Consider the following 12536-nt stretch of genomic DNA (forward strand, 5'->3'; position numbering starts at 1 on the left):
GTGTGGACACAAATATTCTTGAATTGATGCCAAGGAAGACGGAGAAAAAAAGATCGTTTTCGCCCGTCTGGACAGACCCTTAGTTACTGTTTTTGCCCCGTGCCTGAACGTTTTCCTGCTGCTGGAGTTTCCCTGCCTGTTTCCCCTGTGTAATGGATAAAAAAATTTAAAAAAACTTTTTTAAACAAAGAAAAATAATTTTCTTTCCTGTGTGAAATGGAATGAAAAGACAAAACAGCTTGAATGCAAAATGTTTTTGTCATGTGTGGAACCGAGGGAATTTCTTTTACAAGGAAAAATCCTTTTTTCTTGTATAGAACAGAAAATTAGTTGTTTTCCAAGTGTGGAACCGAATGTTTTTTTTAAACAAAGATCATGTTTTTCTGTGTGGAATGGAATGAAAAAAAAAGATTTTCATGAAATCTTTTTTCTATTTTGATCATGAAGCTTTCATAAATGGATCACCAGGAAAAAAAAATAAAAATCTCACTTGGAGTATTTTTTAGGTGTTTCTTAATACATGTAGAAAAATCTATCAATGTTTTGTTTTCCGTCTTCAATATTCAATTACATTTAGCAGTTTTGGGTTCAAGTTAATCTGAACGTACAGCCAAAAGTCAAAACTTTGACAATAACAGCTCTCTGAGAGTAAATTCAGTCCTCATCCTCCCTCCATGTGGATGAAAGTCAGGTGAAGTTTGGCAGCAGAATAGTGTTGCAGCATTCACCTGAACAACTGCAGTAGCTGGAGTCTTGAAACATGGAAGACAAACAAACAAACAAACAAACAAAGAAGGACTCCAAACAGAGTCTCTGGAAGCACTTAGATTTGATAAGAAGTTATTTACACACATCCCAAAGTGGAAATCTTCACTGTGGTTGCTAACTAAAAGTGTTCACACACCTCATCTTCGCTCCAGCCTTCCACAGACTTGGATAATGCCAGACAAGCTGTATGGAGCTGTTTCATGTTTTTTTTTTTATGTTATTCTTTTGATTGTTTTGTAAAGTTTAAAGATAAGTATCCTGCTACTTAATTTGTCTGTGAGAATACCACAGCATTGTTTTACTGTGGTGTTCCAGAAATGGCTTTCCTTCAGCAGGGGGGAGGCCACGATGACTGAGTTTTATTTCTGGGTGAGCTGCTTCCTTAACATGTTTTTAGAAAACTTGTTCTTTTCAAATGTTGCAACACCACATTTTACATAACTTTCAACACATTTGCATCGTGCATTTCCTCGTTAAAAGGTCATCACTCATTTCACAGAGAGCATTGTCATGATAAAAGTATGAATATCAGAAATAAGGGGGATCACAGCACCTAATGAATGATCAGATGTGGCTCTTGCACATCTGATGGATGTCTGGCATTTCAGATATTTCAGCTGGCTGTCCCTCAATTTGAGCAGTTCTCTTTTCAAAGTCACAAATTTACTGTAAGTTCAGTTATTAATCATAGTGGATACACAACATTAAACAGCCCTGACTGCATTTCAAAAAATATACCGAACAAGATAAGATGTCACATGGAAACTAAACATCCTGAACACAAAGAGAACCCTGTTGATTGCATCAGAAAACATACTCAACTGTCTTGCGCAACATTGTGGCTGCACTAAACTTCTGTAACACAGCGAGAGTTTAAGATGCACAATTGCCTGTTTTCATATATCAAGACAAAAGCAAATAGGGTTAAACTCGTCATTGAAAAAAAATATAAATGTGAATATAAAGTAGAATAGACACTCAAGCATATCTGGGATAGATACAAGTCTTATCTGTCAGCTCTCTTACCAGCTAATCAGAAAAACATGATATTCAATGAAACAGTCAACGGTTTGGGAAATGCACTGGTTACATGTTGGATCTCAGTTCATAATAAGTAAAAGGACAAAAAGGGAAACATCCAACTCTTCAGACTTCACTGACTTGAAAAGTTTGGGTGTTATCTGTTGTCCCTGTCATATCTCATATTTAATGCTAAAACACATTTTTGTCTAGAAACAGAATTTTCTAGAATTTTCAGAAAATGTACAATTTTATTTTAAGTGACAAACATCATGATAGAAAATTGTATCCATACTGAAAGTACAAAACAGCTGCTGCTGAACTCATATTAAATAAAGATGAACACATGTACATAATATTTGATTATGTTTAGTTTCTGATTTGTCCCAAAAATAATGAAAGAGCAACATAAATACAGTCTTAGATAGATGAACATCAAATATAGCTTTAAAAAATAAAAAAAACTACATTGATAAAAGTTTTCAGGATCAAGACAGCAGGGCGGCTCCTTTCTCTCCCTCCCTCTTTCTCTGCCCACATGAAGCTGACTGTGTGAATGATGTCATCATTCACACTGATGAACTGGTGATATCACTGCTGTCCATTCTGCTGCTGTCATTGCTGTCCATTCTGCAGCAACACACAGAGGCCAGAAGCTTGTCTATGGTCCCTTTCCTCATGAAAACATACAGAAAAGAGTCTGCAAGGGGACTCAACTGTACAAACACATCAGCCAGGTGGGTGAGGTGATGATGGTACATCTCTGCCATGAACCAAATGATGGATGGCAGAAACAGCAGTGTGTAAATAAGCAGCACCAGGACTAAAATTCCCACAATTCTTCGTTTTTCATCAGAGGGGACACGACTGGTAGACAGAGCTCTGATGGTCCCACCCAGGAAGAAGATGAACAGAGGGAGAGGAAGGAGGAGGAAAGTCCCCATGATGATGTATGTGATATAATCATCCTGCGGCACCCAAAGTGTGAGGGCACACAGGACAGGAGAAAGGACCCAGACCATAACACAGAGAACCACAGAGAACTTGATGGTGTGTCTGAAGCGGTACCACAGTGGACAGGCGATGACCAGATACCTGTAAAACAAGATGAACATACTGTGTTCAAGAGGCTTCACAGTTATATAGAAATATAACAGTAAGACACAGAAGAAGCTACACACATACTGGTGAGACAGATAGTTACCTTTCCAGGGCGATGCACACCATGAAGCAAATACTGACTATCACACTAATTAGGTAGATATGAAATACAATTTCAGTCATCATCTCATCAAATTTTGTCTCCAGAGGGATCATACAGCAGAACTGAATGAGGTCTGAAATGAGAAGGTTGATGACGTAGATCGGAACAACATGATCCTTTCTCACCTGCAGGGAAACATTACAATTACAAAACACCCAAACTTGAAGACTTTTAAAAATGTTTTTCTTGGAGTTCTTTAATGGAGCCATTAACCTCAACTGTTTAACAGAAGGCTGGAATGGTGCCACACATGCAAACTGCATGAGTTTACAATCCAATAACCATCATGTTAATTTTAATAATGAGGTTAATTATTCCTGTACATTAAGATCAGAGCAAGATCTGTCACAAACAGACAAATTGTACAACAGACACATGACACAGACAGTTATTAAATAAATCAAAAGTCAAAAGTTACGTACCAGAGAACAAACAGCATAGATGGCCATGAAGGTCAAAGGAAGGCCGATAGCAGTTATTATGCATGTAACCAGTAACATGAATTTACTAGGAGGCTCATCGGGATCTGAAAAGGTGATGTTGCTGGAATTAAAGCTTTTGTTCTGCGAGGTGTTGTTGATGTTGAAATCTTCCATTCTTCAGAACATGTGATAGAAAAATAGCAAGTGATTTAAAATCCACCTGATGTTGTTCAGTGACATCATGACAGTAAAACACAATATTAATATACCCAAAATCTAATTACAAACTATGTCAATTAAGTTTTATATATTAACATAACTTTTAATCTAAAATCATGTAATGACTGTTTGCAGTTCTTCTCATCTCTATGAGACAAAAAGTAAAGTTATACATTTTACCTTTTCTTGCTGAAAGCCTCCACCTGAATGAGTTCCCTGCACCAACGTCCGATGTTTTGTCCTCTGCATGCAGACACTCAACATTAAATATGGGAGGTGACAAGATAAATGGTCACTTCCTCTTCTAAGGAAGGGCATATGCATTGGCAAATCTTCTTGTTAAATTCTTTGCAACCACCACAAGTCTGTTACAAAATGACCACAGAAACCTTTTTGCTTATGTGCACATGAAACTTGTGTTACGGCCGTCGCCGAGCTCTGCCTCCGTTTTACTGTGTCTGTGTGTGTGTGTGTGTGTGTTTGCCTGTCTCTTGGTGTTGTTTCAGGATGTTGGTGCTCCTCCCCCTTCTTGGCCTGAGTAAATCTGAGTGGACCAGCTCCTGGAACGACACACCGATCTGGGCGGAGCAATTCGTGGAGGTGTCTATAAATTTCTGGCCAGCATGGCAGTCGGGGCAGCTGTGATTTCTATTGAGCAGTACGCCACTGTGGCTCTCCAGATTGTGCGGGCATTTGAATTTTCTGTGATGGAGACACTTGTTAACAGACTGTGGACTGGGCCAGGTTTAGACACCTTTAGGGTTCTGATCACACACACGTGTAGTTTTCTTTGATAGACCCACTAGGAAGAGGGGTGCTGTTTCGACTGTGTTTTGTTTGGAGTAATCTGGAAGTAGACAGAGAGGTTTTATTTTCAGTTTGTTTAAAAATAGTAGCTCAGTTTTATGAGTCCTCTTTTGGTTATATTTGTTTCTTTGATTTACCAGCACCCGCTTCCGTAAAATAAATAACTCTAAATGACCAATTACATCTGGTCTTATGTTGCTCCCGTTTTCCCTATTGAGCTGGGTCGTAACCAGGCATGGACTGGCCATCTGGCGTACCAGGCTATGCCCGGTTGGCCGACGCACATTTTTGTGCCGGTGTGTCATAATTTAATCAAAAAAGTACATTATAAATCATTTTTATTGACCGTGACAGCCCATTGGTTGATTTTCTTGAGGATATAGTATGAAAGCTGCCCCACCCCTTCCCTGCACTGTCTCCTGTAACTGCTGCTAGGTTCAAAGTGTTAAACGCGATGCTAGCTATTACCCTTTTTCATTCAACATATCAGTAACTGGCGTGGGATAAACATGAAATAAACATAACACAATGACACACCTCTGCTGTCTCATTCTCACACACACACATACCTGGTTGTATGACAGAAAAAGAGGGGAACGGTGAGTAACATTTTTCTCCCTTTTCGTGGGCACATCTCTACGGAAGAAAACAGCATCGTGTTAAGCTAATAATGCTAGCTCCGTGCTACACATTTCCGTCGGCAACAAAACATAAAAAACACCATTTAAGTTGTGGAGAGCATGGAAAAATCAACACTAACACACAGCAAATCCATACACACTATAATATTAATTTTAACATGACTCCAACAACTATAAACAAAGTTTTTTCCCACGAGACTCGGGACATGTTACCTCTCGGTTGAATCCTTATTTCTACTGAGGATTTCCCATGATTCCTCTTCCCATACACTTTTCAGCCACACACACAACAGACAGCAGAGGGCGCTTATCCCACATTTAGCTGGATTTACTCACACTCTTTTAACTATGTTACATACACCCACCAGAAATCCTGCTAAATTGGGGTACAGTAAACAAAAGACTCAAAAAACAACACATTTATATAAGTCACAAATTACTGCCAGTGTGGCCATAAGAACACTACTCAGTCAAAATCAGTTAGAAACGTTCCACTAGGGAATAAGCAAGTAATGTTTTGGCCACTCCCCTTACCAACCCAGACACAAAAGATGCCGTATACACCTCTCATATAATAAACATTGCTCAATAGCAGAGATAACTTATGTATCCTAGGCCACAGCCAGGCAAAAAAACATATTTCTGGATCATTGAGACTACCCAGAAAACATATTCCTCACAAAAGAAAACAGTGAATCGACTGTTGAAGCTGAGTTATCTACGACCTGCCCATTCATCTCACAAATGAGTCTAGCTGGAGGTTTTACAGGTCTGCCTGACCTAGTGTTAAGTGCAGGCAGCTGTACACAAACAACATGGTCTTGTGTGTGTGTAGGAGGCTGTGTATCAGTGTTCAGGGGAGGGGCCATGTTCAGGTGGTACAGGTGACATTGACACCGCACTTTCAGCAGTGGCCTCAAAAGCAGACAGCTGGTCAGCACACTCCAAGGAAGCAGGGGCATCCAGGTCCTCACTCACAGCATCTGGGGCCACAGTCACATCTGCACCAGAGGGGTGAGCCTCAACATCCCCTGAGGGAGAACAATCAGGAAGGACGGTTGCACAACCTCGTCAATCCCATCATCCATGTGCACGAGCCAGTTAATGGTCTTTGTCTCACTGTCCTGAACATCGGAAGGAACCACTGGTTCACACACTCCACTCCCAGCAACAGATGAGCAGTCAGAGTCCACAATGTCGTCACATCCTACAGGTAGGAAACTCACAGGGAGTAGAAGGTTTCTGTGAACAACCTTTTCTCTTGATGTTACAGGATCTCTGATATGGTACACATTGATCCCGTGCTTCACAGACACCACTTCAAATACCATGGATTCCCATTTGTCTGCAATTTTCCTTTTTCCTCTTTCACCACGGTTTGCAAGCAACACTCTGTCCCCGACTGTGAGAGGTGAGCCTTTGGCTCTGCAGTTGTAGTTCTTCGCCTGACGGGCCTGTTCAAGCTGACTGTTCTGCTGGGCAATGTGTGCAGCTTCAGATAAGTCATGTTTCAAACGGGCAACAAACTCCTGATGGTCAACAACAGTATCGCTAGGGAGGGCATGCTGGAATAAAACATCAACAGGCAAACGTGGGATCCTCCCGAACATCAGGAAAAAGGGGGCAAATCCTGTTGTTTCATGCTTAGTGCAATTGTAACAAAATGCCAGCATCTGAAGCATTTGGGGCCATCACGCTTGGGATTGTGGGGGCAGGGCTCTTATCATATTCCCAAGAGTCCTGCTGTATCGCTCAACAACACCATTCCCCATGGGATGGTATGGGGTAGTATGCGATTTCTGGACACCAGCCATCTCCAGGAGCTCTTTAATGAGGCGACTCTTGAAATTGGCTCCTTGATCCGAATGGATGCGTTTAGGGAACCCGTAAAATGCAGAAAAAGTAATTCCAGAGACGACGAGCAACCTGTTTTGCTGACTGGTTTTTGCACGAGACAGTTTGGAAAAATGATCAGTGACAACAAGAACATCCACACACTTCTTGTCATTCTGTTCTGCAGTCCAGAAGTCAATACATACAAGGTCCAGAGGTCCGTATGCTTTCAAGTGGAGCAAGATCGTTGGGCTCAGGGGTTTTCCCCACTACACAGCGAAAATAGTTCCTCACATGATTAATGATGCGACTTTCCATGCGTCTCCAGAAAAACCTCTGCCTAGCGAGGGAGAGCGTACGAACCTGACCCCGATGACCAGCTGAATCATGTAGGCCATGGAGGACTTGGGATTTCAGGGAGTCTGGAGCAACAAACTGGAGAGTTGTAGTGTTCATTTGTCTGTCTTTCTTTACCTTGTACAACACGCCTTCTTTGATGGAAAGTTTGGGCCAGTGTCTCAAGAGTTTCATTACACCACGAGGCTCCTCCGTACACTCACGTCTAGTGGGTCTCCGGTGACGCTGGATGTAGTGGAGTACTCTGCTCAGAACAGCGTCCTGCTCTTGTAGGTTTATCAGCTCACTCCTCGGTGTAGAAGCAGTCAGGTCGACACTGAAAAGTTGGGGAATAGCTGGACCCGTACCTCTCACTCGGCTGACACCTCCTGAGTCATGCGCCTCCAGAACAGCTGACACGTCCTGCGACTGCAGGGACCCTGAAGGAGGAAGTGAGATTACAACAACTTCCTCTTCGGGCTGACCAGTGACAACCTGACAGTTTTTATTGAATCTAAATGCATCTTGTACTGTCCTATCCACCATCCCACTGACTTGGTTCAATAGCAAAGCATAAGGCTCGCTCACAAGACGGTGGCTCATGCATGACTGGACAAATGGCTCTCTGCTTAGCGTGTCAGCAACCACATTCTTTGTGCCAGGGACATAGTTCAGATCAAAACTGTATGCTACAAGCTTTGAAACCCACCTCTGTTCGCATGCATCTAACCTAGGCTTAGTCAAGATGTATGTTAGAGGGTTATTATCGGTCCAAACTGGCAGTAATTTGTGACTTATATAATTGTGTTGTTTTTTGAGTGTTTTGTTTACTGTACCCCAATTTAGCAGGATAGAAATGATTCAACCGAGAGGTAACATGTCCCGCGTCTCGTGGGCATGTTACCTCTCGGTTGAATCCTCATTTCCACTGAGGATTTCCCATAATTCCTCTTCCCATACACTTTTCAGCCACACACACAACAGACAGCAGAGGGCGCTTATCCCACATTTGGCTGGATTTACTCACACTCGTTTAACTATGTTACACATAGCATAATGGATGTGCACTCGTAAAGGTTTTAATACACAACAATTGAAATGAAATGTTAATGCTATTCTGATTGGATCGTGCTGAAAAAAACTACTTTTTACCGTGTGGAATGTGATGGTTCTGTGTTTTGTGTGTCTTTGCCCTGTCTGTTTTGTCATCACTACCTCTATAAAACCTCTAGTCTTCACCCTCCTTCCCTGCCAGATAATTACGTCTTGTCAGTAGAGCTGACCGTGTTCGCTTGTGAGTTTTTTTGCTGTCTTGTGTTTTGCCAATAAGTGTTGACGTGTTTTTTCCCTCGTGTTTTTTTTTAAGTTCCGTGTACCTTGCTGCCACGTTGCCTGAGGCCCCGTCCAGATGAACAACGCTTTTTTGCGAAAACCCACACGTATTGCATCGTTTTGGCCGATGGTCCATACGGATCCTGAAAACGCTTTTTTGAAAACGGGTCTCAGGGTGGAGAAATCCGAAAACGCAGCCCTCCCGTTCTCGTGTGGACGGCGAATCCGCATACTTTCCAAAACGATGACGCCATCGCCCCACCCCTCGACCTCTTGCCTCTGACCTCGGCGACGTCTCATAACAACAACAACAACAACAATGGCGGACTACATGCTCGTGTTCGTGCTGCAGAGAATATCGAGCCTTTCTTGCAACTTACTCACCTTGTAGTCGTGTGTGAGTCGCAGCAGCAGTTCGACCTCATTAACGGTCCACACAAGCGATTCTGGTTTCCTCGCACTAGCTATTTTCATCTTCTTCTTGTTGTGTTCAGTTTCTGTGTCTACTGTCTGTTTGTTTATAGCACACAAGCTTGATGCGCATGCTCCGTGTCTTCTTCTCCATTTTTGGTGAATGTCAAGTGCCACCTATGGGCCTGGAATATAAACTACAGCGTTTTCTTTTGTTTTCAGTGGATCCGTGTGGACGCAAATATTCTCGAAACGATGCCGAGGACGACGGAGAAAAAAAAGATCGTTTTCGCCCGTCTGGACAGACCCTTAGTTACTGTTTTTGCCCCGTGCCTGAACGTTTTCCTGCTGCTGGAGTTTCCCTGCCTGTTTCCCGTGTGGAACGGAAAAAAAAAAAAAAAACTTTTTTAAACAGAGAGAAAGAATTTTCTTTCTTGTGTGAAATGGAATGGAATGAAAAGACAAAACTGCTTAAATGCAAAATGTTTTTGTCATATGTGGAATCAAGGGAATTTATTGTACAAGGAAAATTCCTTTTTTCTTGTGTAGAACAGAAAATTAGTTGTTTTCCAAGTGTGGAACCGAATGTTTATTTTTTTAAACAAAGATCATGTTTTTCTGTATGGAATGGAGTGAAAAAAACAAAGAAAAAACGTTATTTTTTCCTGTGTGGAATGGAATAAAAAATTAAGATTTTCATGAAATCTTCTTTTTCTATTTTGGTCATGAAGCTTTTAGAAATGGATCACCAGGAAAACAAAAAAAAATCTCACTTGGGGTATTTTTTAGGTGTTTCTTAATACATGTAGAAAAATCTATCAAAGTTTTGTTTTCCGTCTCCAAATTTCAATTACATTTAGCAGTTTTGGGTTCAAGTTAATCTGAACGTGTTGCCAAAAGTCAAAACTTTGACAGTAACAGCTCTCTGAAAGTAAATTCAGTCCTCATCGTCCCTCCAAGTCAGGTGAAGTTTGGCAGCAGAATAGTGTTGCAGCATTCACCGTAACAACTGCAGAAGCTGGAGTCTTGAAACATGGAAGACAAACAAACAAACAAACAAACAAAGAAGGACTCCAAACAGAGTCTCTGGAAGCACTTCGATGTGATAAGAAGTTATTTACACACATCCCAAAGTGGAAATCTTCACTGTGGTTGCTGTCACGTCGCCCAGCTAAGTGTTCCCCTTTTACCTTGCCAGTTTCTCTCCTGTGCTTCTTGTATTGTATTTTGGTTCTCACTGTTGTCTCTGTTCCAGGTCATCACCTCCCGTCCTTGTGTCCTTCCCTCCTGTGTGATTACCTGCCCCGCCCTGATGTGCTTCACCTGTGTCTCTTTGTCTCACCTGTGTGCTTAAGTAGCCTGTCTCCCCCACCTCCTGTGCCAGTTCGTCTTAGTTTTGTCTAGCGTTCCAGCCTTTTTCTCCGAGCTCCTAGTGATTGTATCTTTCTGGTTTTTTGGACTTCTGCCTGGTTTCTCCGACGCTGCCTCTGCCTGACCCTCTTGTATTGTTTGCCTGTCTGGACTGATAACCCGTGTACCGAACCCCTTTTTGATTAAAGACACCTTCTCTGAGCTCTGCGTCCTGCGCTTTGGGTCCTGTCTCTGTGCCTCCCGTTACAGAACTAACTGGCCAAGATGGACCCAGCGGACGCTGGCTCTGTGCTGCAGGCGCATGCACAGAGGATCCAGAGCCAAGACGACCACATCGCCGCTCTGACTCGAGAGATGCAGGGGCTCGCTGACAGGCAGGAGAAATGGATGAGCTCAATGGGAGCACAGTTCGCTATGTTTGTGGAGCAGGCACAGAAGACGCCGTCGCCACCGTCACCGGCACCTCCTCCCAGCAGTGCCGAGGCGTCTTCTCCGGGACCCACCGCTCCTCTACCTCATCCCGTCCCTCTTCACCTCTCCAAGCCTGCTGTTTTCTCCGGGGACTCAGGTGATTGCACAGCTTTCCTCACACAATGTGAACTCCACTTCGAGCTCCAGGCGGCTGCCTTTCCTTCTGAGCGAGCCAAAGTGGCGTATATTATTTCTCACCTGACGCCACGGCTGAGTGGAGCCGGAAGACGGCCATCTGCAACTCTGTGGCCCGGTTCACCAAGTCTTTTACCCAGATTTTTCAGCTGACTACTCCCGGCCGGGAGGCAGCACGGGCTCTGGTGCGGCTGCGGCAGGGAGGACGCTGGGTCTCCGATTACGCCATCGAGTTTCGGACCCTCGCAGCAGAGAGCGGCTGGAATCCGGAGGCTCTGTTCGACACTTTCATCGAAGGCCTATCTGAGCCCCTCAAGGATCAACTCACTCCTCTCGATTTGCCTGACGGCCTTGATGCCCTCATCGCCTTGGCCATCAAGATAGACAAGCGTTTGTTTGAAAGAGAGCTGGGTCGCAGCAGGTCAGCATGTTCTCCGCCCCGCCAGCAGGGACGCCATTACTCCGGTGGACGGTCCCCGTTTTCTTCGTGGCGCCACTCATCTCCTCCCAGGTCTGACGCAACTCCGACGGAGGAGCCCATGCAGCTGGGGCGCATCCGTCTCTCCCTTGAGGAACGACAGTGCCGCATGGTGGAGGGGAGGTGCCTTTACTGTGGACTGAGCGGACATTATATCGCCACCTGCCCTCGGAGAGGCTCCGCGCCGCCCAGCAAGGTAAAGGTCCTCACCAGCAGTACTCTGTCTATTTCCAATCCTGCTAAGCTACCAGTCACAGTCACTCTGACCTCTCCTTCACAAACTATTGTAACCCCTGTGTTCATTGACTCTGGCTCTGATGCTAACTTTATGGACTTTGCTCTTGTTAGTTCTCTCAGCCTAAAGACGTATCGGCTCCAGACACCCATTGAGGCCTTCGCTCTGGACGGCAGACTTATCTGCAAGGTCACCCATCACACACAGTCACTCCTCCTCTCCTTCCCGGACTCTCACACGGAGAGGATTAGTTTCCATGTTTTCAAGGCTCCTCAGCACCCCCTAATTTTGGGTCACCCCTGGCTATCCTCACACAACCCACACATTGACTGGAACACTAACCAGGTGATATCTTGGGGAAAAGAGTGCAGGGGAAAGTGTTTCCCCGCCCCCAAGGCTCTGTCTCCCGCGGAGGACGCCAAGTACCCTGACCTCTCTAGGGTCCCCTCCTGTTACCACCAGCTTAAGGAGATGTTTAATAAGGCCCGAGCTCTCTCTCTCCCTCCACATCGCCCTTATGACTGCGCCATTGAGCTCCTTCCAGGAACCTCTCCACCTAAGGGGAGGTTATACTCCCTGTCCAGACCTGAGACCCTAGCCATGAAGAAGTACATTGATGACTCCCTCGCTGCTGGAATTATCCGTCCTTCCTCCTCCCCTGCCGGTGCAGTATTCTTCTTCGTGGACAAAAAGGATAAGTCTTTACGGCCTTGCATTGACTACAGAGGTTTGAACGACATCACCATCAAGAACAGGTACCCCCTCCCTCTGATCGCATCTGCGTTCGAGTCCC

General features: G+C 44.2%; 1 protein-coding gene across 1 annotated transcript; it reads right to left on the reverse strand.

The window, feature by feature from the left end:
* Positions 1 to 1346: 1346 nt before the first annotated feature.
* On the reverse strand, positions 1347 to 9115 carry LOC115596235 (mas-related G-protein coupled receptor member X1-like). The gene is made up of 5 exons (XM_030441113.1): positions 9027 to 9115; positions 3874 to 7750; positions 3475 to 3649; positions 2993 to 3177; positions 1347 to 2883 (listed from the first exon to the last, which is right to left on the reverse strand). The coding sequence occupies exons 3-5, from the start codon at positions 3646 to 3648 to the stop codon at positions 2358 to 2360; spliced, it is 885 nt and encodes a 294-aa protein (XP_030296973.1). The 5' UTR covers position 3649; positions 3874 to 7750; positions 9027 to 9115; the 3' UTR covers positions 1347 to 2357.
* Between the last annotated feature and the right edge of the window lie 3421 nt (positions 9116 to 12536).

This window comes from Sparus aurata, chromosome 15, assembly GCF_900880675.1.
Source record: "Sparus aurata chromosome 15, fSpaAur1.1, whole genome shotgun sequence".
NCBI lineage: Eukaryota > Metazoa > Chordata > Actinopteri > Spariformes > Sparidae > Sparus > Sparus aurata.

Coding starts and splice junctions, on each gene's coding strand:
- LOC115596235 (XM_030441113.1), bottom strand. CDS start 3,648: ATGGAAGATTTCAACATCAACAACACCTCGCAGAACAAAAGCTTTAAT. Junction 3,178..3,474: donor TCTATGCTGTTTGTTCTCTG/GTACGTAACTTT, acceptor GTTTCCCTGCAG/GTGAGAAAGGATCATGTTGT. Junction 2,884..2,992: donor GTGTGCATCGCCCTGGAAAG/GTAACTATCTGT, acceptor CTTGTTTTACAG/GTATCTGGTCATCGCCTGTC.